The sequence below is a fragment of the Poecilia formosa genome, unplaced genomic scaffold (assembly GCF_000485575.1).
Source record: "Poecilia formosa unplaced genomic scaffold, Poecilia_formosa-5.1.2 Scaffold262, whole genome shotgun sequence".
In the NCBI taxonomy this organism is placed as follows: Eukaryota; Metazoa; Chordata; class Actinopteri; order Cyprinodontiformes; family Poeciliidae; genus Poecilia; species Poecilia formosa.
The window spans coordinates 31623-58718 of record NW_006800201.1 but is presented as its reverse complement, the minus strand read 5'-3'; the positions used below and the strand labels follow the sequence as shown (position 1 = coordinate 58718).

The window sequence follows — 27096 nt, the reverse complement described above, 5'->3', positions numbered from 1 at the left end:
TGACGTTGTTGTCCGACCGGAGCCAGTACATTAACATATCCTATGCTCCTCCGTTAGAATCCATGTTTACTTCCGCAAGCACTTCTTCTATGTTTCATGGCGGTTGGCTAAAGACTGAGCTCGCTCTCTCTGTATGACGTTATTTCGCCCTCTACTGCGCATGCCGGACACTTTTAGGTCGTTTGCGGTTCACACTGGAGATCAGATACAAGTCACATATATTTGGAAGTGTGATCAACCACGACAAAAAAACAAACAAACAAAAAAAACATGATTTGACAAAATCAACTGATTTTGATTTTGTCAACTGTCAACTTCAAATTTAATTTGGGTCACTTCAGTCTGCAGTGTGAATGTAGCCTAAGTTGTTGTTTAAAGTTCCTTAATGTCTCTCAAACAGCTACATCAAGGAGTTTGTCCATGGAGATTTTGGACGCACTAAACCGAATCTTTGTCAGCTGCTGAAGACCGACACAGACATCCTGGAGCTGGACGTGGAGGTGAGGAATGTGGCGCATGTAAAAGAAGTTAAAGGTGACCTATCATGCTTCCCTGAACAAGTTAGGATATGTTTAAGGGCTATACAGAACATTTTATTATATTTTATGCACAAAATAATTCTAAGATAATCAGATTTTATTCTGCTCAGTTCTGCCTATTTTGAGCTCCTTTCACAATGAGCTGTTTTATAAGCTGCTGCTGGCCACTCAACGTTTACTTTCGCACGTGAAAATGACTGCACACAGGTGCGCAATTAAACAACCTTAGAAAAGCAGAAATAGAGCCTCCTGCACAGCCAACAAGAACACAGCAAGCGGTTTCTGGATGGAGAGTCAACAACAAAACATCGGTGTTTTCCAGCATAGCTGACCAAATGTGCTGGAACTCAGCTTGGGTTGCTAGGTGACAGGCAGAGCCCCACTGGGGTTGCTAGGTGACAGGCTGTGACGTTACATTCACAAGGTTTCTGAATCGGTTCACTTTCCAGACACAAATAAACATCGACTTATTGCCAAAAAAGGTGATTTTTTTTTAAGTGCTTGGTTTGTTTTTAGAAGTGAATGTAAATAAAAAAAAGGTGCAAAATGTGAATTTTGCATAATAGGTCTCCTTAAAAGAAACAGTAAAAAAATATAAATGGGTGTTAATGCTGAGTCTAACTGGTGTTTCTGTTCAGTCGGTGGATGTGGACTGGCCTCCACCCATACCAGAGTGAAGGATGCCCTTTCGGGTCCTGAGAGGCTTTGGCTGGTTCTGCACTGACTGGTTCCTGTAGGTGCTGCTGGGAGGTTGGAAGATCTGGAACTGGAAACCTGACATCCATCTGTCCAGCTCTGGATTAGCTTTTCTGTTTGAGTCGACATCACATATGAACGCGTCTTCAGTTTGATTCCAGTATGTATTTAACAACCCTGTCTGGTTCTGTTGTGATATACATTTAAGTTGGGTCATTTTTTTGTAACCAAGTCCATTTAAGGATGTAATAAAGATCCTGGTCTAACTGTGACAGGTACACTATCAAAATGTCTTCCATTATTTTTGCTTTAAAATCATTTTGTTTCGTTAATTATTTTTAAAAAAGCAGCACCTATGACTCATTTAATTTATATTACTCAATATGAAGGTCACCTTTTTGAAGATTTATTTCTGTAATTTAGGGACCTGGGGTCCAAACCTTTTGCCTTGGGTGACAAACCTGGAAAATTTAAACTGCTGAGTTACAAAATTCATTAAATTAAAAATACAAAAATTAGCTTACTGTGATTTTAAAAAAAAAAAAGCTGAACAATAAACCACATTTTTATGAAATCTGTATATTATTAAAAATCCAAAACAAAAGGATTTCAGATTGTTAAAATAAATAAATAAATAAAAATTTGTTTTTTGAGATTTGTTTTCCATTTTGCTGGTCAAATTTGACAGTTTTTGACTTGTTGTTGGGGGCCAAAACAGATCATTCTAAGGGCCACAAATGGCCCACGATCCACACTTTGGACACCCCTGCTCTGAATCAATAACATCTTCATGATCTCAACTGTTGTGTGTTATTTTTTTTTTTTAGCATAAATGCATCATTTGTTCTGCTTATATGGAGGAAAACACTAATAATCTTATTTTTGTCTGAGTATGGACAAAGATTTCCCCCCCAAAAAAGAAGTCACAACTACAAAAGAAAAACCTGAAATGTATTTCTTTTAATTTAATTCAAAATAAATACTAACACGGCAATGCAAGTCCACTACTGGGTTCTTGCCCTAATGTTTTGGTAAGAAAACAAACAAGCAAATGATCCCAAAAATAGAAGAAAAAAAAAATTCAGTTAATCCATCATCACCTTTCAGAGACTTTCAAGACGTGCCTGTTTTTCTTTTTCTTTTCTCTTTTTTTTTCTTTTTACAACATACAAGATAACACTGTGTAGAATGACAAATATAAATAAAACAAACACTACGGTACAAAAAATGGGAGAGAAGGGAGCAAGGATCGGTGAGTTTGCAACAACCTGATCAAACCACCATTGTTAAAAAAAACAACAAAAAACAAAAGAAGAAAAAACAAACAAAAAGGTCAGCCAAGGTCCCACTTTTAGCTTTTTTTTTTCCCCCTCTCAGAGATGGTGAAGAAAACAGTTCAGTGCAGACTCCATGGGTACAGTGATGTCCTCGAAGGGTTCAGGAGTCGGGTCGTTTCCATGACGACGATGACAGGAAGGCGGCGGGGTACGTCTCCATGGAAATGTCCCCATGTAAGATAGGAAGTAAATTCATTTATTCATAAAAAACCCCCAAAAAAAACAAAACAAAAAAACATTTAGTGGTTAAACACCATCCACTTTTTTTTTTTTTTGTTTTCAGTCGTTGCATTATTCACCTTGTCTGTAAGGACATAAAATAAAAAACAAAAACAAAAAAACAAAAAACAGGAAAACTAAAACAAAAGGCATTGCATATGTACATCAAGAAGTTTGGAGAGACATTTTATCTGGCAGTCATATCACAGTCTTCGTGTTTGAGTGTCTCACGGCTCAGTTTTCTCGTTATATGCGATTCCTTCATACTCAGATTTGTACATGTGTGTAAATAAACCTCTCTCATAATACTGACGGCACCGATGGACCAGGACACACATACTGCTTCCTGTTGCACCTGTGTGATAAATTTTACTTTCTCTACACCTATATTTGTTTTTTATATTAACATCAGACTTTGTGTGTGTGTGTGTGTTTGTGTGTGTTATTTGCCTGTTTATGAGATGCTGTGTGGTTTCTACGCTCCGTTGAAATCGATTCAGCGACTAATATTTAGTGTTATTCATGAGTTGTGTGGGAACCCTGACAGTTTTTGCGTTGGTGGTTTAATTCCTGGAATAAATCAGGGTTTTTTTTTAGAATGAGTAATAATGCAAAATCCTATTAATAAACAAAACTCACACTGAAGAACTAAAAAAAATAAAATTTGAGTAAATTTGCACAACAGCGTGTTGGAGTCATTGGAGAGAGAAAGAGAGAGGATAAAAAAGAGGAAATTTTCTGCCAAAAACTTAAATCTCAAAATTTCTGAGCTTAAAGTGAAGAATTTGCTAGAAAAAACACTCAAATTTATTTCTGAATTATTTCTAAAGTTTTGACTTTATACGTTCCTTTTTTTCTAGAACTTTTCTGAGATTAATGTCAACATTTGAGTGTTTTCTAGCTAATAGTCAACATTTGAAACTCAAAAATGTCCACCTTTTCTACAATTTTTTTTTGTTAATCTAAGTTTCTATGATTTTTTTATGATAGTAATTCTTTCATGTTTTAAGCTCAGAAATGTTCTTGCTTTTTCAAGATTTGACATTAACCTAAATTTTCTGATTTATTATTTGTTTTGCCAGAAATACCCCCCTTTTCCTCTATCTAAAATGCCTCCATACACATTTAAATATTTAACAAAATGGTCAGTCACAAGTACTTGCTTTCTTGCCGATGGGACAGCGTTTAGTTTTCTGTAACATTCAGAAGATTTGAACACTTCAATTTTTTTAAATAAAAAAAAAGCTTTCCATTTAAAAATATTTTAAATATATTTTTAAATAAAAGAAGCACATTTGTTTGAACATTTTTAAGTTTGACGAAGCCACCATGAGAGCCAATTAGGTGTTAAAAAGTAAATTTTTAGATGCAGTTAATTTAAACGGAACCAGGTCTGTGGTAATAAGTACATAAGCTTATGTTTTGAACATTTTTAAGAAAGATTGGCTTAAGATGGGAGTGAAATGTAATTTAAATTCAATAGGCTCTGTGAGAGCTCCCCCTCCTGGTGAGCCTGACAACTGCAACCGTGTTTCACAAAACATCTGATTTATTCTGGAGTTAACCGCCAACATCTACGGCAGCGCATTAGGGCCATGATAGACTAATAATAATAATAATAATAACGTAAATTTACAGACAATAGAAACTTACATTTTTTAGATTTACCTCAGAAATTTTCCAGATAAAAAAAAAAAAAAAAAAAAACTCAGAAATTTTTTAACTCTACAAGTCGAAAGCTTTAAGACTTTTGAAACTCAGAAAATTTCTTGAAATTGCAGTTCTGATTTTATGAAAAATTTTTAACTCAACTTTTGGAGCTCATAAAATTTCAACTTCACAAAATCACGCATTCCTAGAAAATTTTTGAAATTAATCTAAAAATTTCAGAGTTTTGATGGAAATTTTCAACTTTTGGAACTCAAATTTGAAAAAGTGAAAAATTTTCTACTTTACGAACTCAGAATTTTCCATATTTCTTTCAGTAAAATTTCTCATTATTTAATTTTTTTTTTTTTGTTGCAAATTTTCAACTTTAGAAGCTCAGAAGTTTCCTTTCTTCTCATAGAAATTTTCTGACATTACTCTCAAAAGCTCTGAACTTTTTTCTCAACCATTTTTGACTTTTGGAGCTCAGAAATATCCCAGTTTTTCTAGAAAATGTCCGAGATCAATCTTAGAATTCCAGAGTTTTTCTAGCGAAAATTTACTCCTTTTATTTCATCTGCAATGACCGTCGTACACACCAGTCAGAGCTGGAGCAGAAAATACATGTGTTTGTGATGTGTGTGTGTGTTTTATAAGTGTGTGTGCTATGACAGCATCCGCGTCCCACATGCATACAGTACAAACATACTTTAAACTACATTTCCCTGTGGGAAAGTTCATTCCCCTTGTCCTACAGCGAAGATGAGAAACCGAAGAGTAGCAGAGTCTGTGGAAAGCTGGAGCGCAGAGCCGAGTCTGAACCTGCTTGTGCTCTGGAGCGCCTGAGTGAGCTGTGCGGCAGTTTAGTGTTTCAGAATAAGGAACCATTAAAAAAAAAAAGTAGTGACTGCAGCGATGAAGGAAATGGTACAGACTCATTCTTTCTTATTTTCTCTCTTTTTTTTTTCTTTTTAGCTGATTTTCTTCGCCATGGTTTTAGAAATGTGTGCCACCATGACAGATGAATGAGAAATGAGTGAAACATGAGCCATGCACTTTTCCTCAGGACTCAAAATCCGGCTGCCCTCTCCCAAAAAAACAAAAACAAAAAGACAGACGACAACGAAACCACCCTGTCTGCATGATACGAAACATCTGCACACATAAGGCAACATTTTTGGTTTTTTGTTCCCTAAAACGGCTCTTCGAAACCAAGTGCAAAAATGTCAAAGAAGAAAAAAAAAAAGGGCAAAAAAAAAAGATAATCGCAAAGCGAATGGGTTTAACAACTTAATACTGATGGAGAGAAAAAAATAAATAACAAAAACATTGCCTTCTGCAGTAAATAGCGCTGAAAATGTAGGAGACTTTTTTTTTTAGTGTGGGGAGACCAGCTTGAGTCTATCCCACTGTGCAAAAACCTCTTTTAAAGTCCCTAAAAAGACTTCTTCACGTCTGCGACGAGGCAGACGGGGAGAAAAAGAGGAGAGACTGGTCTTTTTTTTTTTTTTTTCCTAGAATGGCTACGCGTTTTCCTCAAAATGGCCACGAATGGGGACGAAGGTGGCTGACTGGGACGAAGCGCTCACTCCCGCCCGCTGGCTGAGTAGGAGAACTGTGGGAAATGAGGCCGTCGCTCGTTGTCCGCTGCGTCCATCCCGTCCTCGTCATCTGGGAAAAAAATTAAATGAAAACAGTCGCAGAAATCAGCTGGATCGGCGCAGAAAGTATTCCCACCCGTTCACGTCTTCAACGCAGACGTTTTCCTAAAGCGATTTGAGAATCGTTTAAAAAAAATGGCACAAATAAAAACATGTTTTAGAGAACTGAAACATAAGCAGGAATATTCACACCCTTTGTTGTGACACTTAATTTGAATTCTGACTGTGTGGTAAAGATTATGGTTGTGGCAAGGAGGTCTTCCAACCTGAGAGACTCAAAGATAAATCACTAAAATACCAGAGAACATGTGCAAAAACTGATCAGAAATTATATTGATTATTGAGAAGGCTATAAATAATTTGACTCTATTTTCATATAAATCGAAACTAAACATGTTTATTTTTTAAATCAAATTTTACATCATATTATTTTTTGGGGACATTTGTCTCAGTCCCTTTTAGAGAAAAATTCTGTTTAATGGAAATCATTTTAATATAAATATGCTATGGGTATGAATAATTATGGCCTTAATCTCCCAACGGTTCTTCAATATAATAATAAGAATAAGCATAAATTCTTATGTACTTATTATTTGTAAATTTTTACTTTTTAAATAAGTTTTGCTTGATTTAATGCCTTGTGTGGATGTTTTAAAAGAAAATATTCACGATACAAACTTTTCATCAAGGCCACATTCCTGTATTAAAGAGTTTTTTTATTGGTCTGATGTAATATTCTAATTTCAGTGTCATGTTCTCAGTAGCTGCAAGCGGAAATTCATCGTAATTAACAGAAATAAAGGGTTTCAAACATTCATCTGTGTATAATTAATCTATATAATGTTTCACTTACTGATGAAATAAATTGACTTTTCAATAATATTCTAATTTATTAAATGGGTCTGAACAACCAACAGACAGGAATTCAGATGATGATAGTAAATTTGTCAAATATATAATCAAGAATGTACTTAAACTTAAATATTAGAATATCAAAATGCCATCAAATCTTTCTTAAAATGTTCGTACATAATCATAATTTTGAAAAGATGACTTTTCCCGCAGACGAAGACAGTCTGGTATAAAACATGAAGCATTTTCCAAGTGCTTACATTTTTCTGGTGGAGTGATGGTGATGGTCTGTGCTGTGAACTCCTCGTCAAAGTAGCGCGTGTCCGTCTCTGAGGAGACCTGCGGCTGGAAGGGCGGGACCAGCTGGACCAGAAAGGAAACCAGTGAAGGAGAGCTGCTGTGGTTCAGGGAATTCAACTAAAACTCACAGGTTCACTTACTAAAACGCTCTCCTAGGAAAAGATCCACACCAAAAGTCCAAATTCGGTTTATGTTTACAGTAAACGCTTAGCTATTTTAACATATCTAAAAGCAACCCAAGGCAAATACATTTAAGGCCTTTATTTTAGATTAAGACAGAAAATCTGAGTAAAATACATCTTAATGCGTTAAAAGAACTCAATAATCCTTTTTGTTCTCTTAATATGAAGAGATCCAAAGAAAAAAAAGATAACATCCTTAGAAAACAGAAAATATATATATGAAAACATCTCTCTTTTTATTGTTGCTTAAATTAAAGAGGTACTAAATAATATAAATATACATATAAAACAGTTTTCATGTAAATCAGGTCAGCATGTTCAGAAAACGGTAAATAAAGAGCAGCGACTGGCTCTGCATCTACGTTGTCAGGAAAAAATACTCCACTAATAAGTCACTGAGGCTTTCAGAATAATAAATATTCAAAAAATGTTCTTGCTAATTTTTTGTGGGAAGTTAGCAGATAAACATAATTTTGGTCATTTTAAATAACCTAAAACAGGAAGAGTTTAGTCTGATTAAACTTCAGACAGTGAGGAAAAAATATGGCTGTTTTTTTTATGAAAATATCCAGTTTCAACTGTAAATACTGTTTTCCAAATTCATGTTTTTAATCACAATTGCATTTTATTACAAAACTGTGCAGTTTAAAAATCCAGCACTTTCAAAGACTTGCAAAAGTAAAGTAAAAATAAAAAGTTCTCACTAAATTTTGGGGGGAAATTTAGAAATAACTTTGGTAATTCCAGCTAACCTGAAATAAGAAGAGTTTAGTCTGATTTAACTTCAGACAGTGAGGATAAATATGCTCTCTTTTTATTAGGTGTATGAAAATATCTGGAGTGACGTTTCCAATTTTGGGTTTTTAATCAAATGTTAGAAACTGTGAAGTCTGAATATCAAGCACTTCCAAGGACTTTATGCAGAAATCAAGCACTTTCCAAACCTTTAAAGTTTGGAAACTTTTAAATTAAATAAAATTAGTTCAATGCTTTAATTTAAATCAAAGCACCCGGACGAACCCTGTGCTTTCTGTGATAATTTATACGTCTGTTTGAGATAAAGGCCTGTGTGAGGAAATATCCGTCGTCTGCATCATGTTCTCCAAACTGGGTTGGTCAAGTTCATCGGTGCTTTTATATCGACAGTTTGCATAAAAACAGGCTATTTTAAAATATTCTCCAGAAAGTCAGACAATTTAGAAAAATAACAGCAGGTGAAAAATGTAAAAGAAAAAGACATGGATTAGATCATTTTGTTTCTTTTCACATCTATTTCTGTCTCAGACTAATTTTGGGAAATATGGTAACCCCAATTCCAAAAATAGAGCTGCTATGTTGCATAAACTCCTTCTGAAGTTAAGATGACGTTTGGCGGATAAACGCTGCGCTCACCTTCTTGTCGTACACGTCCTGCCAATCGATTGTGCCGAAGAAGCTGTGCCTCATAATCTCCTTAGCGTCATCCGGCCCGCCGCCCAGCCTGACAGCAAACGCATGAAGAAGAAGAAAAGAAGAAGATCTCCACGTCAGACGTCAAATGTGGTCTTATATCCATCACTGGAACCTGCTACTGATCCCAAAATAACTCGTCAGGGTGAGCCGGTTCCCTCTGCGGAGCTGCAGATTACACCAGCTTCTTCGCCCGAGACAGAAACGCCTCGCGCACTGCAAGAACACCAAATCTAACAAAGTCATTTTGTCTAGTGCAAATATCTTAGTGCATTTTAAATAAGACAAAACTAACTTTGCTGCAAAACATAGGAGCTTGTTTCAAGTCAGTAATTTCTTAATATTGATGAAAAAGTACGAGTCCCACGGGCAGATTCTTAATCTAACAGTGGGAATGATTGACTTAAAACAATCTCCTATATCTTTCTGAAAATTTACTTGTAAGTTAGTTTAGTCTTATTTCAACTGGACTAAAATATTTGCATTACAAAGTTACAAAGTAGACCAAAACTACTTTGTAAGTTTTTGTGTTTTTGCAGAGTGGAAGAAGAAAGAGGAAAATCAGAACCACCTGGTCGCTTTCTGTTGACTCTAGTCAAGATTACTAGAATCAACCTGAATCATAAATTCACAAATTTTACGACACAATGATTTCAGCTTCCTGGTCTGTGACAAAATGAAGTACAAGCTTGTTTTAACCAATAATTCATCAGACACAAAGCTGCGGTTTCTGCTAAAGTTTTATACTGAAAGAAACTGATTTAGAAAAAAGTTTCTATTGTCTGATTTTGTTATTTTGGAATAATGTTATTCATTATTCTAGCCTTTAAAATACCAGAATTTCCACTTAACTTTATATTTTGGTCTGTCTGACAAAGTAATTTCTAAATATTAAATGACTGATATTTTGATCAGTTACTCAGTACTTAATAGACTTTTTACCAAATACTTATTTACTCTTACTGGAGTAATTTCTTGGACAGCAACTTTTACTTGAGTAGAATTATAAAATAACCAACTCCAGTCTTAACTAATATAACTAATATATTAGTTAAGACGGATATATTACCCTCCTCTGCTATTTAGTTTCATCTAGCAGAAACTAACTGGGAAACGTTTCTTGCATTGGCGATTGTTTTTTAGCTTTAAGCTGATCAAAAATCACCATCAGTGTCTGCAGGTTGGGTTTTTGTGTTTAGGCCTGTCACAATAACAAATTTAGCTGGATTATAAATTGTCACAGAAATGATTGCGATAATTAATAATATTGTCATTTTGAGACAATTTTCAACTAATTATAATAACATTCAACATTGGAACTGGAAAAAAAGTTTTAATATTCAAAATAAACAAAACAAAAATAATCAAGATGGTTTATGAAGTTTCTGTAACTGAAGTTACATTTCAAAAATATAACTACTCAGCTTAGACAGGGAAAACAGGCAAAAGGGGCAGGTAGTGCAAACTAACCACTTTGTACTCTGTGTCAAATGTTTGCAGCGTTTTTCAAAATGGCAGCTTTTCAGCAACATTAAAGGAGAGCGTCTCTTTAACGGCTCATTTATATGATTAAGTGATTTATTGCTTATGTGTGCGTACCGTTTGTTGGGGTCCTTGATCAGCAGGCCTGACAGCAGTGACTTGGCATCAGCAGACAGGGTTCGTGGAAACTTGATCTCCTCCATCAGGATGAGTTCAAACAGCTTCTCGTGGTCCTGGTTGTAGAACGGAAGCCGGCCGCACATCATCTCATACGTAACGACGCCCAGACCCCACCAGTCCACCGCTCGCCCGTAGTCGTTGTCCTCCAGAACCTGATGATGAGAAAGAAATACCTCCGTTTCTCTCAGAAAAGAAAACGACATCTATATCCATGTAATCTTGGACATTTTACAGCAAAATGTCCAAGATTACACGATTTGCTGATGACATGAATCTCTCCTGAGACGGAGTTTGCTTTGTTCAGGTCCACAAGGACCAGGAAGTGCCTGCTAAATGACAGAAACACTGTCAAAACCAAACTATCTTTCTTTCACCGCTTGATAACATTTGATTGGTACCAAAGATGAGCTTGAGTTTAAACATGCAACTTTCAAAATCTTCTGCCCACAGAAAGTGGAATCAACTCCGGGTTTTATTTTAACTTCTGAAGTAACTTTTATTTTATTTAAGGTCTGAAGTCAAAATTGGTTTATTTATTCTTCACGTTCATTTTGTTTAGTCAAAATGTTATTTTCTCCAGACATTTATTTCTATACAGGTTTTGTTACGCTGCTCTTGGCAGTTGGTGGTTACCATAGCAACCTGTAACTGACAGCTCCTCCGCCTTTTTCTGTTGCTGCCGGCAACTGGGGTACATATTAGGATCGGCTCTGTTTTCTCTACAAGTGTTATATTTTAGCATATACCTTACACAAAATGTTATTATATACAGGGTTTCGTGTGTAATTTTGCCATGTTTTGTATGTGTTAAATGTTTAAACGTGTTTAATTTTACAATTGTTAACTGAACATCTGTAGTTTGTTTAGAGTTATTGATTGTGTTTGATTTAATGCAGAACCAACTTGATTTTCTCTCTTGGTAGGCATGTTTTAAAGTAATGCTTCAGTTATCAATAGTGTGATATTCTTTGAATGTTACATGTATTTTATTTCTTGCACTCAAAATAAATATTCAGTTAGGCCTGTCATGGTAACAGATTTTTCTGGACGATAAATTGTCCTATAAACTATTGCGATAAACGATAATATTATTGTTTTGAGACAATTTTAAAGTAATATAATGGCAATGGCATAATCATGCAGGAACACATTCTTAAAGATCAATAAACTTAAAATTTCAATGGAACTTGGAGACATTTTACATTTCTAAAATAAAATAAAAAAACAAATAAAATTAATTATGAAGTTTCTGCAAAAAAAAAAAAAAAAAAAAAGGGCCTGTTGAGACCATAACACCAAAATGAAGATTTTACTCATCCATTATTCTGGAAAAAGAAGAAAACGATAAATGACGCAAATGGAAATTATTGTCAATTAATTATCATGCAATTAACTGATTTATTACTTATAACGACAGGCCTATATTCAATGTCATTTATGTTAAAGATGAGATTAGTCATGTGGACTAATGATGTAAATTTATGCTAAATACCACAGCGCCATTTTTCTGTTGCCGCCTGTAAATGTGGGGCAGAAGCTGTTGATTTTCTCTCTTGTTAGAATAAATACAGTGAGTGTGTGTGTGTGTTGTGAATCATTTGCGTCCCTGGAAGCTCTGACCTCGGGAGCGAGGTACTCCGGTGTTCCACAGAAGGTCTTCATGGTCGCAGTGTCGGTAATCCCTTCTTTACACAGGCCAAAATCTGTGATCTTGATGTGGCCGTCTTTGTCTAACATGAGGTTTTCAAGCTAATGGAGGATAAAATAGAAATGAATTTTAAAAAAATGTAAGGTTTTGCTTTTCCCATCCCAGATTGTAGACACTTTACCTTGAGGTCACGGTAGACGATCTTGGCAGAATGAAGGTAGTCTAAAGCAGAAACGATCTCGGCGCCGTAAAAACGAGTGCGGTCCTCTGAAAAGACCCTCTCTCTTGACAAGTGGAAAAACAGCTGCAGAAAAAATAAAAAAAATTCACACACTTTAATAAAAAAAAATTAAAAAAGGTCAACACAGGCCTCTGTGGTCATGGAGATCCTCTGTATACAGAGGAACAAAAAAGTCCAACACTTCTATAAATAAAACTTTTCCTCTCTAGATGTATTTTTAACTTGGTCTCTTTTTTTAGATGCTGTTCTGAAGAAATACTCCTACGTTTTCTTGTTTAGATTTTCTGGCATTAGCAGGTCCAATCCCCACCAAATTATACAAAATAAACACTCAGCACTCTGTGAAAATGTTTAATAATAATGACAGAAAATTACTATTGTAAGCTGTTGTTGGGCTTAGCTTTTGTGTCACCCAACAGCGAGAGGAGAGTCATGGTGGAGACGAAGTTATGAGAGTTATTAGCCTCTTGTTTGTAAATGTCCTCTTGTCTACCTGTTGTACAAATCTGTTTAATTTCAAACTGGATCCTAAACTATTGAACAGTCTGTCTCTTCACCTCAAACGAGCTTCTTCGCCAACCATTTTCAAATCTTTTTTCCCAGGCTTTTGACATCATGTGAGACATTGGACATGTTGTTGTTATTTATTTAATTCTCTTTTAGTTTTCTTAACTTTTGTTACTGCAAAAAAGCTCTTTTTAATCTATTTTTGTATTTTATTCTTTATGTTTTTATTTTTCTGTATAGCTATGAGATCCTTCCTCCATCAACGACTCTTTTAAGGTACTTGATGATATCCTTAAATTAAACTGTTTTTTTCCCCAAAGGTCATGATTATACTGTTATTAATAAACCAAAGCTACTTTTGCTATTGAATATCAAATTTACATCAATGCTATTTCAAATGACATTAATCTGTTCAGTTATTTTTACTAGATAGCGCCTCCTACAGGTTTCTGACAGTGTGGCTCCTGGCTTGCACGCCTCTGAAGTGATTCTTTTGAAACTCTCAGCCTCGATCTTAATCGGTAGATTAAAAAGCATTTCAGCAGCATATTACCTCTCCTCCATTGACGTATTCCATTACAAAGCAAAGCCGATCCTTGGTCTGGAACGAGTACTTCAAAGACTGAAAGACAAGACAGTAAACATCTAAAACGAGTTCGTCCTTCTACAGTCATGGTGTATCAGGGTATCTGCAGGTGTCAGAAAGTGAAATTTAAGACTGTTAAACATCTTTTTAATGCCACTTGGAATTAAATTTCAGACCAAAAAACATTAAATGTAGAGAATGGTTGGGGGATTCTGTTGTACGACAATCAAATAGCAAAAACTGAAATTTCTAAGATCTACTTGTGGTTGTTGGTAGCAGCTGTTTGCTTTTCACACTGAATGTCACTCTATACAACTTTTAACCCCTGTAGTGCTAAGCTTAAAAGTTTTATGTTTTTCTTCACAGAATGCCCCTAGCCTCGGATGGGTTGGTAACAGGATGTCGTCCAGCCAACTGATGATAAATTTATACACAACAGACACCAAAAAAGCTAGCTAGCAAGGATATATTAGTTGTAGCAATAGCATTTTGTAGTGTTTAGCTGTATTTGAAACACTATTAATGAAAATGCAGTTGTTGTTCAAAAACATACAGCTCAGACAAAATTAAGAGACCACTTAAAATGATGGGTTTCTCTGGCTTTACTTTTTATAGGTATATGTTTGAGTAAAATGAACATTGTTCTTTTATTCTATGAACTACTGAAATTCCAAGCAAAAATTTTGTATTTATTTGGACAAAATGAGAAATAGTCAAAATAACAAAAATGATGGAGTGCTTTCAGACCTCAAATGATGCAAATAAAACAAGTTCATATCCATTTAGAAACAACACTAATGTTTTAATTCAGGAAGAGTTCAGAAATCAATGTTTGGTGGAATAACCAGGAGGTTTTCAATGGGTTCAGGGCAGTGGGCTCTTCAGTTTCTCCAGAGCTGTATATTTTGACCTAATTTCAAAGTCTTGTTTGTGCAATAGTGGCATTAATACCACAATTAACATATTAAGATTGAACAGTCTGTTTTACTCCTCAAGTGCCTAGTGGATCTAATAAGCATCATACCTAAATTTACACTTATGGTAGTTGCAATGTTCAAATTTATAACCTGTAAGGAATTTATCATCTGGTTGAAAGCAAAAGCACATTTGATTTGTTCAACTGGATACAAAGTCAGACATTCAGGGGTTAATGACCCCCAACTTAGACTGAAGGTCACCTCTTAGCTTCTTTGAACCGAGCTTAATAAAGCTAAGCCGATGTAATCCAGTTTGACATTTCTTCAGTCATACTCACCGTTAGGAATGGATGCCGAGTGTTTTTCAATACTCTACTTTCTGTGAGCGTATGAGCAACTTCATCCTGTGATGAGAAAGGTTTAACAGAGAAGTCATTAGTTAAATCTTTGACAAATAGATACAGATATAACTGGAAAAAATGGTCACTAATAAGCTCTAAAAGCTGCTGTTTAGGAAGTTTTTGCAAAAGATCAAATATGAGTAATGATGGATGAGTCCAAGAATAAAATATAATTGGGAAGGACACCTTGGCTATAATGACTTCCTTCTTCAGGATCTTCATGGCATAGTAGGTGCCGCTTGCCTTCTCCCTCACCAGAATGACTTTTCCAAACGTGCCTTTACCCAGAAGCTTCAGATAGTCAAAGTCATTCATTGTCTGGACAAATTACAAGAGAGAATCAGGGAAACGTCATCAAAACTTTACGTTTCGGTACATTAAACAGCGGACACACTTTGGTTGATTGACCACATCCAGCAGGTTTGACATTTCTTATGTCTCTTCTGTTAAAGTTGTACCTTTCGTTTGTAGTGACTGATGGACGTGTCCATCTCCTCCTCATTAACGTTCTCAATCTGGGAAGTGGGACTGCACAGGATGCCTTCCTCCTCTTGTTTAGCCAGCGATTCTGCAACCATCTGGATGGCCTCGGCCCACTCATCTCTAATGCCGGCAGTAAAAGGTTAAAAAGAAATCCTTTACATATTGAGGTAACATAGACAGAGATATTCTTTTCATTTTAATTTATTAATTAATTCATTTCAAGTTTGTATACAGCAGCAATGCACTTATTTGCAGGTGCTGGCCTCCTTGGACAATCCGCATCTGGCTCCACAGCATCGCAGGGTTCATCAAAAGCTGAGATTGTAATTTGAAAGTGTTGAATCTGTAGCTCTTCTTTAAAACAGCAGATTGCAATCTCCCAAAATGCAGTGTATGTAGCCACTCTCAAGAATAAGAGGCACTTCAGTGTGATTTAGAAATGAAACTAACAAGTTTTACCCTTTAAAGCTGCAATGTGTACCTTTTATAAAAAAAAATAAGTTTTTTACATATTTGTTGAAATTGTCACTATATCATAACAGTTTGGGATAAAAAAAAAATCTGTGGAAATAAAATTGAGCTCCTCCGCCTTCTCTCAGTGTTCCCAAGAAACAACCAATCAGAGACAGGAGGCGGGTCTTAGCGCCGTCAATCATGCTAGCTTCTTCCTGATAAAGTCTGCCAGGAATTCTTAGGCAAGTTAGCAAGGCAGAGATCAGAGCAAATAAACAATTTGCCTGAAATGGTAAGTTGTTTCTTCGCCATGTCATGAAGAAGAAGTTTTATTTATATGGCACTTTTTCAGCAGTAAGGCAGTTCAAAGTGCTTTACATGAATTACATTAAGGTTCAAAAGAAGCTAGATGTATCAACTTTTATCAAATAAACTGAACACGGTGAAGGCGAGGATTAAGGCTAACCTCTCATCAGGAGTGTCGACATGAAAAGTCCTCTCGATGACGGTGGTCCACTGCAGGCAGCGGATGATGAAGGTGTTTGGTTTGGGTCGTTCTGTCTTCATCAACTGACATTCTGAAAGTCCCCCAGAGAAATGTGTTGGGATTACAGCGATCTTAACAAGCAGAGGTTGAAGGGTGGCATGGCCTGCCCATGTCTTACTTGCTACAGAGAAGTTGTTGAGCGGATAGGCCAGGTCCGAGTCCTGCGGTTTGTCCTTGTAGCCGATGAAGGAGCCGTCTGTCTTGAGCAGAAAGTAGCGTGGTCGCCAGTTCTTGATGTATTCGCCTGCAGGGAGACACAGAAAGAGAGAAAGGTTACCGACCGATATTACTGGGTGTTTTAGCCATATTTTCAAGTCTCCAAAAACTGCCAGGTCTTTCTGAGGCTGGGATCTTCTGCAAACTATTGAAATATCAGGTTTGCACACGAAAAAGCAGCAAAAGACACAAAAATATAAAGTTTTCCATTTTAGCAACATTTAGAGAAAAGATCTAATTTCTAATTTTTTTTTAACAAAACAAGTGTGGACATTTTTTTGACAAGAGTTAAATCTAAACTACAACAACCCACAGAGGTGCAAAAAAACAATAGAGGGGCTTGTAGGAGCAGAGAGGAAGGAACCCAAGCATTAGGTCATCCTCTGTAGGCTCATAGCGCCACAGAGAAACTTCCTCCTGCCTCTGCGCCAACAGCTATGAGCTCAGACCAGAAATAAAAAAACAACAACCTTTCAATGAATGAACTCAAACGGACACACTTACACAAACACACAAAGCAGTGTGGGAAATAAACTCCAGCAGCCAAGTGCCGCTCAGGCTAGAATGCAGCCCAGAGCTTCAGCGCTGGCCCTCTGGCAGGTAAACAACCATTGTTTGGAAGTGCTGTTCTTTACACTGACAGAGAACGGAGGAGTGAGAGGGATGGAAAACACATCCTTCATGACAGGAGCTGATGTTTTTAGCAAAAAAATGAATTAGAAATAAAACACGCCTTCAATAGAAAATACCCTCGGTAGGACAACTGGCCTCTGGGTTTCTTTCAGTGCTTCTGAAAAACTTCTATCATTAGCGGAGTACTATACAGCACTGAAATGATTAATCGGATTAATCCATTATCAGGCCTGTCGCGATAAGCAATACATCAATTAATCGCACGACAACTTAAAACAAGCTCTATAATTTCCATTTGAATGATTTATCGTTTCTCTGTTTTCTACTGAAAAGTTTTCAGTCTGGTGCTTTGGCCTCAACTAGTTCTTTTTTTGAAAGTCTGTTGTTTACAGAGATTTCATAATTAATTTTATTTGTCGTTTCTGTTGTTTTGTTTATTTATTTTGGATATTTAAAATGCCTCCTAGTTCCAGTGTTGAATCTTCATTAGAATTCAAAGTTTAGTGATCTTTGTGAATGTATTCTTGAAAATGATCTCAAAACAGCAATAGTATCGTTTATTGCAATAATTTCTGGAACAATTTATTTTCTGGAAAAATTTGTTATCATGACAGGCCAATCCATTATTGAAATAATCATGAATAAATTTCGCAATCGATTAATTGTCAACTGGAGTATACTGACCCTAATTAAATCAAAACTGTCTGGACAATATGGCTGAAAAACTTATCACAATGCAAGTAGTAATATCAGTCGATATCAATAATTGTCGATACTGATAATTATTGGTTAGTTTTTCATTTTAAATAACTGATACACGACCAAACTGGTGAACTTTCCTGATTTATCCAGTTTTTCCTCCACACTTTCTTTTTTTTTTTTTGCACAAGTTACTCAACAGGTTGTTGCTAAGCAACCAAAGGCTATAAGGGTTGCTAAGACCATCCTCCTGAATCTGATTGGTTGATTCTAGTTAGTACTGGGAGCACTGGGAGAAGGCATAGGAGTTTGATTTTTTTTTCCACAGATTATCTGTTACGGACCATAGTGTCCTGACATAGGAAAAACAGATTAGCCATACGCTGTATTGGTGCTAAAATCTATCAGAAAGGTTATTAGAAGCATTTTTTAGCTGCAGATGCATCCTTTGCTACTAATGATCAAGCATAAAGGAATACTATGCAACTAGATTAGGCAAAAAAATAAATATTAAAAAAATTATTTAATTTATTTGTATAATTTAATATTGTCTTAAAAATGCTTATGTGATTGAATAAAAATTCAGCATTATGTGTCAATTTTTTTTCTGATTAATTGTCAATAGAACAATTGTCTATAGAACAATTGTTTACTAAAATATTCATTAGTTGCAGCCGTTGTACTCTAACCTGTCTTTGTAGCAAGTCATGCAAATACAATACAATACACATCTCACAGATTAAATGACAGGAGAAAATATATGTTTCCATATTTATTTATTTGATTTAAACAAGAGTTTAAATGTTGGACATTGACTCTTTGAACAGTTCATTTAAAGAAGGTGGTTATTTCAGCATAGAGGTTTGAAAGAGCTTATAAATAAACAACAATTTAGGAGGTGCCCATTTTCTGTTTAGCTCATATTTTGTTTTAATTTCTGTATTTTATTCCTCTCAGTAGGATTAAAACCGACCATCAATTGAAAGCACTCAATACATATAGTCTTTGAACTGCTGACACTTAAGTATAGAGTAAATTAAATTGCAATATCCATTAAGACAAATGGAGCGCATCTCTAATCAGCTTAGATTGACAAGCGAAGCCAGTAGCACGATGTCTGTCCAAGCCTCTGCTGAAGCCACCGCGCGGTCTCACAACTGCAATCTTGTACATAAAGTTAAGCTAGTTTAATGCAAAAAGAAGGATCTTACTTTGTTTTCACTAAGTTTTCACAAAGCTGCGTGCAACTCAGTTGATTTAATCTTTCTCTTCATCATATAGCCCATTTAGCTCTGCTTTTGCTTTGACAAACCAACAGCAGCTTCTACTAGTCTGATTTATAAGATTAAAGGATTTATTATTATTATATTTCAGCAAAGATGGTGGCCATCTGAAATGGTTATCTTAAGATTCAAAGTGCTTGGTTCATGTACCAGTGTTTGAAAAATAAATAAATAAATAAAAAAGTTAGAGGAAGAACATAATATGTCAGAATCATCTCCAAAATAAAATGTGTTTGCTGTGGAAGGATGTCTGTATTAAAATAGATTTGTTTTCGTTTTGCATGTTTTCTTTTAAACTGCAGTTCCACTGCAATGCATAATGGATACATATTAGAATAAATGTCATTTACAGCAGAGAAAGTGGTGAAAGGAAATGGAACTGCTTCGACAACAGTATTCACCCACTTCAAAATAAGAGCATGAATAAAAACGTTAACTACCTCAACAGTTTTTAACAGGCAAATATTCAACAAGGATGTCAAACTTTATTCAACTGAAGGTTTAGAGAGCAGCTAAATAATTTAGGGTTTTAGAATTCATCAGGAAAAAAATTATTTAAGGGAAGCTAAATGTTTTCAAACTTTGCAAAAAGAATAAGAATCAGAATTCAGGATTCATTTTAATGTCATTGAGCACAAATAAAGCACAATGAAATTTAAAATTTTTAAAAATAAATTTAAACAAAGCGCAAATAAAATATTAGCTCCACTATTAGCCCATTAGCAGAAGCGTCTTCAATTGAAACTAGTAGCTGACAAGTTGCTGTTGACGTAAATCCATGGACCAATCAACAAATGCAGTCTTCTGCCAATCAAATTGATTGTCCACAATAATCGGCCAGCTGATGAACTGAGAAACTACTGACTCAACATCTAAAGCTTAAAACCATTATGTACTGTTAGTTTACATATTTTTTCATTTGAATACAAACATCTGTTAAAATTTGACTGGAGGAGAAAAAAAAGAAAAATCATGACAGCTGATTTTAAAACAAAAATGGATCATAATTTTAGTCAAAGGTTACGTAAAACAATGAAATTGACTTGCAGGGACTATTTTCAGCACCGTCTTAATCCACATTTGGTGCTCTAATGAGTATTTGGGGCAGCAGTGCTGCGTACGTGGTACTCAGTCAAAACATGTTACGGTTTGTGTTTACAGTAATGACAGAACGAGCCATCCACTGAATGTGGCTGGCTAATGCGATTTTAATACAATTCATTAACCCAATATTTTTTGGAGGTAAATCTGATGCTGTGAGGGAAAGATGATAAACTAGATGCAGCCTAAACCTTTAATAAAGTCAAAGTGGTTTGAAATTTAAGAAACAAACTAGGAAGTAAGAGAAAGACTTAAAAAAAATCTAAAGGTTAGAAGGAATATTAAAACCATTTTACTTCAATTAGAGGGATTCAGGTGTGTAATAATTGTGAGTATTTAAAACTGTGTTTTTCACTCTTTAAACAAAAAGTGTATAAAGATAATTTGATAAACAAGCGTTACAAAGTTTGATCACGTTTTCTTTCATGAGTTTGTCCACAGATTTAGCTGGAATTGCTTGGATATATTTCAGAAAACTATAAAGAAAATATTCTGCTGTTATGATTTTGATTATGCTTTATGTAAAATAAAGTGAAAGTAAATTTTTCATCCATGTCTGTACTCATTTTGTCTTTCAGCATCGTGCATTTTTTAGTTTTGGACTTACATAAGGGATGGTTATAAAACAACCAAAAATAAAACACAAATAAATAAAATAAACTGAGTCAATTATCTTGATCATCCGTCTGACACCTCAAATATACAACAGTTGATGTTTTTGAAATCTAAATTAAAAAAAAAAAAAAAAGAGAAAAGATGAAAACAGCCTGACCTCTTTTCTGGACCCAGCCTTCCTTGACGACGTTCTGGTCGCTCATGGTGGCTTCTCCTCAACACCAGTTCTCCCAGTTCTCCCAGTGTGGTGACCGTTCTGTGACAGCAGTTGGAGGGGTAGTGGGGACGCTTGGTTCTTCTGAACTTTAGAGGTCAGCTCGACCTTTCCAATGGATCACCTTAATTACTGGGGGTTGCTGTTCTCCAAAACTTTTCCTCTCTCTCGTATTCCAGCCGTCACTTTCTCTTCTCCTCGTCTCAGCACGGATGCAAATCCACTTTCTCTTCTTGTCGTCTGTCCTTCCTCCTCTCTCTGTTTTCTTCTCCACACCTTCCTTCTTCAGCTCTGCTTCACAGTGTTCCTTACTCTTGTGGCCTCTGAAATCTTTCCGTGTGTTCAGGCTCTCCTGGCGTGAGTCAGCCTGGAAGGAAACGGCAGCAGAGAAAGGAGAGGAGGGGAAGGAGAAAAAAAAACAAAAACAAAACAAAAACAGAGCAGGTCAGTGGATAGTTTCCTCCATACAGCAAATAAAGCCAGCAAGAAGTCATTGTTTTGAGCTGTAGCACACTTCCTGCCTCCTTCTCTCCTTCAGACCTTTACCTTCTCTTTGCTTCCATCTTTAACAACTTCCCTGCTGCTCCCATTCAGACTTTGCATCTTCCTACTCCCCTCTACATCCTTAAACATTTCCGCATCGCCCCTTTTCTCTTTAGCTTACATTTTCCAAATTTCTTGTCTTGTCCTTTTCTTTTATAGTACCATCCGTCTTCAATTACATCACATTTTGTTTTTGTCTTTGCTTCTCAAACTTTCACTTTTTCCACCATTCAGTTTACCTCCTTCCTGACAATAAATCATGATAGACACGTCATCAATATGAATAGATTCAATAATCAGTACATAGAATATTCAGTGAACTCCAACCCAGAACTGCACAGCATTCTGGGAAATGTAGGCAGAGGAAAGGCTTTAGCTCCTCCATCTCTCATGGCCAGATAAGCAAAATTGGAGGAATCAGCTAACTCGCTCACTTTTTGGTTACTTAGCAACAACTCACTCACTCTTTGCTTACCTAGCAACAACCTGTTGAGCAACTTGCACAGCAGTAGTTTCAGGTTTTGCCTCTGTGCCTCATAACTGCTTAAAAATAAACAACGGCAAGGGGTGAAAACTGCAGCCAAAACAGGAAAGGTAACATCAACGGTTTGGTTGCATTTCAGATATTCTTAACAAAAAACTAATAAATAATTATTGATATCAGCTGGAATAAAATGCTTATATCCCAGTATGTTTTCTGGCTATGTCGTTTGAAAAGCTCAGCCCTTTCTGCTTGACTGAACATCAATACAATCTGTTGATTATTTGATTAGAGAAGAGCCAGAAAAATCAAAGTTAATCATAATTGATATCGTCATAGAACTATTATTTCAGTTACACATTTTTTATATATTCTGCAGCCTTATTCCTCAGCAGTTTCTTAATATTCCTCTCCTTGCACATTCCCTGATATTTGTAAACATTTCCTGTTTGAGGCCTGAACATATTGTACCCCTGTGCATCCATAGGCCACTTGAACGGCTCTGGCACTTATGCACCCATATTCATACTATTTATAGCTCAGTTGAACCACTGTTCACTCCATCCTCCTCAGGGGACGATAATGCACAGGTTTGCTCCCTCAGAAGAGAAGAATAAAAAGGAACCGCGAAGAAAAGAATGCTGTGATTTCTAACCGTGATTTCGATGCAGCATTTGTGGTTCCTGTTATGATTTGTCGACATGGTGAAAACATTAAATCTCACCACGCTGTATTTATTGAAAAACAAGAGTTGTTGCCATTTTTTCCTGTTGTTTTCTTTACCTGCCATATGAATGAGAGTATTTGTCGCCGTCAGTGCACACAAACAATTTGGGAAATAAATTCTGGGCTCCGCACTAGTGGACCCCCAAAACATGGGTTGGTACAGATGCTGGGAAACTTCACACTAGGGCTTCAGCTAGTGATTATTTTAATAAACTATTAATCAAATAAAAAAAAGGCACATTCTGCAGATTTTTTATTTAACCAATTAAGATTATTTTAATATTAAAGATGTGTAAAAAAAAAAAAATGCAACTACTATCTGAATTGTTTTTTCTAAATACGAATTCTTTTCCCTCCTAAAATGTTAACTATTTCATCAATTAATCAATCAAGATTTGGATAACAAAAGTGCTTAACAGGAGATTTATTTCGCAGAATTTGGACCTGGTGAAGCTATAACTCCACACTTTACTATCATTTGCGCTATTTATTGCAAGTAAATATAAGCATAAAGTCATAACAACTCACTTTTCCTTCCACAGAGATGTCAGGTTCCTCCCTGTCTGCTTTATTTTTCCATCCCAATCTCTTCTTCACTAACAGACCTAAATTTCCTCTACCCACAAAGGGGTAGAATATGATTAGGTTTATAACTGGGGGTTGTTCACCACAAATTGCAAAGCTTAATGGAGAAACAATTAATTACTCAACCAAAACGACTCCTTGGTAAGGCTGGGCAATAAACTAATAACAGTATATATTGCAACAGCCATGTAATCAACACCAATAAAAAATACATGTGATAGAATGTTCAATAATTTCACTGAACTCTGATTCAGAACTGCACAGCATTCTGGGAAATGTAGGCAGGCAATGTATGCTTTAGCTGCTCAACTTCTCACCACCAGGTGAGCAAGGCTGGTGAAATCAACTAACTCATTTACACTTTGGTTACCTAGCAACTCACTCACTCTTTGGTTACTTAGCAACAACTTGTTGAGTAACTGGCGCAGCAGCAGTTTCAGGTTTCATCTCATAACTGCTTTAAAATAGAAAAACACCAGTGTGAACTGAAAACTGTGGAGGCCATATCAACAGTTTGGCAGTATTTCAGACGTTTAAAAAATAATAATAACAAATAAAAAAAAAAAAACAACTACTCAATAATTGTCAACATAGTGATAGGTTTTTCAACCATATCGTACAGACCTTGTTCTTAGAATCAAACGAATATTTGATTGTCTTTCAATGCAGCCACACATTGAAAGACAATCTCTAAACTGAATTCAAATATTGAGCAACAGTTTAATGACATATTTTAAAAAACAGTAAGAGAATAATAAAGGTTTGTCATATCATAGAGTCAAAGCCAAGTCTTCCAAGACCGAGACAACACAATTCATCCCTGGCATGGACCTACATTGTAAATTATGATTGACCATATCGACCAAAAATCGATTCACATAAGTGTCCCGATTCTCATTTACTACAATTCAGAATCGATCTAAAATGTCCCAAAATCGATTTTAACACAAAAAAATTGAACAAATCCACTGTCTGACGAAATCCTTTTCGCATAATGTGCAACATAATAATCTTTATTGTCCACAAATATGGGCATTTGCCTTTCATGGTGTTTTAAAAAAACACCCACAGTACATAATAAAAGGATCACAACAGAATCACAGACTGTCAAACTAGCCACAGACACAACTTTGACAATAATGGTCAAAATTTGAGTAAAATTATAGCATTTGGAATAAGTGAGTTCTTATAAATGTTCTAGGTTGACATGAATACAGAATGTTTATCCAACGCCGTTATGTATTTATTTTTTTTAATTCTTTACTAAGCTACAAAGATTGTTGAATGGTTAAAAACTTCAGGATGGAAACTGCAAAGTCGTCCATGGAGGACACTGTCTGCAGAATGGTGTGGCTTTGTAAGAGCAAAACGGAGGAGGCATGAATCATTTTTGAAATTTTAATAAATGTGATGCTTTAATGTCTTCATTTGTCAGTCTACTTTGCAAAGACTAGAGTAGATCATGAGGATCGTTTGCATACTGACAGAAATCATTAAGAATACTTGTTTTGACTTAAAAATTGATTTTGAATGGAATCTTGGCCCCAAAAGATATCCAGATGGACTGAAATGTTTAACATGACTTACTGACTTCTTTTATGCATCTGAAATGCTAGAATATAAATCTAAGACCCTTAAAATGTATTTTTCTGCTCTTTTTTATTGCAAATATCAGTTTGTCTTTACTTATGCATCACAAGTGAGGCTTCTATATGACTGGAAAACTTTCCATATTGTGACATTTTTATTATTTTTTTATTATTCTTTGGACATTCAGCTTGAAGGTGTTATGATACATGTATTTTTCATTTAAAGCAAACCAATAAGAGGAAACAACGGGAAGAACCAGGGGTGGAATGTGGGTGGGGGGGGAGAGACATGACACCCCCCATACCCCCAATGACAACAAAAACAATGGCTGACAGACAGGAAAAACCCGTTGTGTCTTTCTGGAGACTGCTCAGAGTCGCAGCCTACCGGTACCACAAGCGACCCATGTGGTCCCCGGTTCTCTGTCCATGACTGGGTTCCCGCACCTCGCACAAAATACTGAAACAACAGCTTTTGTTTCAAGGGCGTGTGGTGTCATTATTTGTTACATAACAACATCCGCTCTGCGTGCTCCTTTATATTTTCACGGGCCAAACGGGAATAAATATGTGGCGGTGGCTCTCACTGCGATACCAGACCGTTGTGGGCGGTGGGAAACCGAGGACGAGACCCTGGTGTGAACCAGGACGACCTGTGATGGGTCGGATGGAGGATGCAGACTAGCCAGGGATGCTAGTTGGGGGGTAGGGGGGCTAATGTTAGCCGGCTAGATAGCTGAATGCCAGGCTAGCTAAGCAAACTGGCTAACTGTCAGTTTGAAGCGGGCGCGTGATCCGTTCTGGTCCTGGTGTTTTTCCATCACCGCCATTAAATAACGTTGTTGGTATTGATTCAGTATGAACACGAGATATTGTGTGTTTTTTTTTTTTGTTTTGTTTTTTTTACGGGTGGGGTGGGGGTGTTGAAGAGAGGATGTGGAGGCTGGGGGTGGGGGGTGTATCGTTCATCATGGAGGTGGGCCGAGGCCAGACGGACGGTGCCGCTATGCATTCCCGTAACAGCATCACCCGGCGAGGCACCCCTTTCCAGGTTTTGCGGACGACGAAGCCAAAGCAGGGGTCCGTGAGGCGCCGCCGCCGCCGCTAGCTAGCGCGATAACCCCTGCCCCTACCCGACGAATCCGCACCCCCACAGAAAAAAAAAGAAAAAGAAAAAAGACGACGACCCTAGCTCCCACCTCCTGCTTTCCAGCTACTCTCCTGAATAATTTCCTTCCAAATCCCAGACATGTTACATTAAACCGGCGCAGTTATTTCACCTGGTAGTTGAAGACTGATAGGGATGCCCCCTCCTCCTCCTCCTTCTCCTTCCCTCCTCTTTCCCTCCTCGATGGTTACTGGAGCATCCGACGGAGTAACGTCCCTTCAGGAGGACAGTGATGGAGCCATAGCCGCAGGTGTCGAGCTGAAGTGAAGAGGGTTTGCGCCAAAGACCGACTGAACTGCTCGGTTCCTGCTCCCTCTGCTGCTCCGCCAGGAAACCTCGCTCCTCGGCTCCGAGTCGGCACGTCGTCACGTTCAGCCAGATTCGACTGGGAGGACTCCCGCTGCATTCAAATGCTGTCGGACATTTAAGCTTTTCCACAACCGTTGACCCAAGTCGCTCCTAAACAGGGCTGATTTTGACTTAATCCAACTACTTCCTGATTTAAATTTAAAATTAAAAGTGAGGGAACAGATTAATACCTTGAGGGGCCAGATTAATACCTTGTGTTACAAGCCTTTAACTCACTATATTTGTCTCAGTTTTATTTTACTGTTTGCAAAAAAATTAATTTTGGGAGTTTTCTTACTATGCTGTATTTCTTACTTCTACTTGAGCAATTTTATCATGAGATTTTTTCAGACAAATTGTGCTACACATGCAAGTTTACATCCTAATGACAAGAAAACTTAGATCTAAAGAATATTCTGTTAATTTTAGTATGATTCTGTAATAGATTTTCAGCGCAATTATTCTACAAAAAAAGTAAAAAACTGAAAATATGCTAAAACGTGCATTTGGATTTGTGAATAATCAAATTCCCAAAGTATTAGTCTGCCAAACAGTTCTATTAATGCTT

General features: G+C 36.5%; 2 protein-coding genes across 3 annotated transcripts in view; one reads left to right on the top strand and one right to left on the bottom strand.

Moving 5' to 3' along the window:
• The window catches only part of pus10 (pseudouridine synthase 10), a 10236-nt gene extending 8712 nt beyond the window's left edge, over positions 1 to 1524 (top strand). The window contains exons 17-18 of the mRNA XM_007570479.2: positions 401 to 500; positions 1178 to 1524. Of these exons, the coding sequence (XP_007570541.1) occupies positions 401 to 500; positions 1178 to 1216 (139 nt within the window). The 3' untranslated portion in view covers positions 1217 to 1524. The remainder of the gene's footprint in view (positions 1 to 400; positions 501 to 1177) is intronic.
• An 857-nt stretch (positions 1525 to 2381) lies between these two features.
• Positions 2382 to 27096, bottom strand: akt3b (v-akt murine thymoma viral oncogene homolog 3b). Of its 2 annotated transcripts, XM_007570477.2 has the most exons (14): positions 26293 to 27096; positions 21032 to 21455; positions 16446 to 16571; positions 16247 to 16358; positions 15303 to 15447; positions 15031 to 15162; positions 14782 to 14847; positions 13494 to 13562; positions 12374 to 12496; positions 12165 to 12293; positions 10482 to 10696; positions 8826 to 8913; positions 7212 to 7314; positions 2382 to 6109 (listed from the first exon to the last, which is right to left on the bottom strand). In XM_007570477.2, exons 2-14 carry the CDS (start codon positions 21075 to 21077, stop codon positions 6024 to 6026), a joined length of 1440 nt encoding a protein of 479 aa, XP_007570539.1. In that variant the 5' UTR covers positions 21078 to 21455; positions 26293 to 27096; the 3' UTR covers positions 2382 to 6023. The 2 variants fall into 2 exon arrangements, with proteins under 2 accessions (XP_007570539.1, XP_016536405.1); XM_016680919.1 differs by lacking the exons at positions 21032 to 21455; positions 26293 to 27096 and adding an exon at positions 19087 to 19319.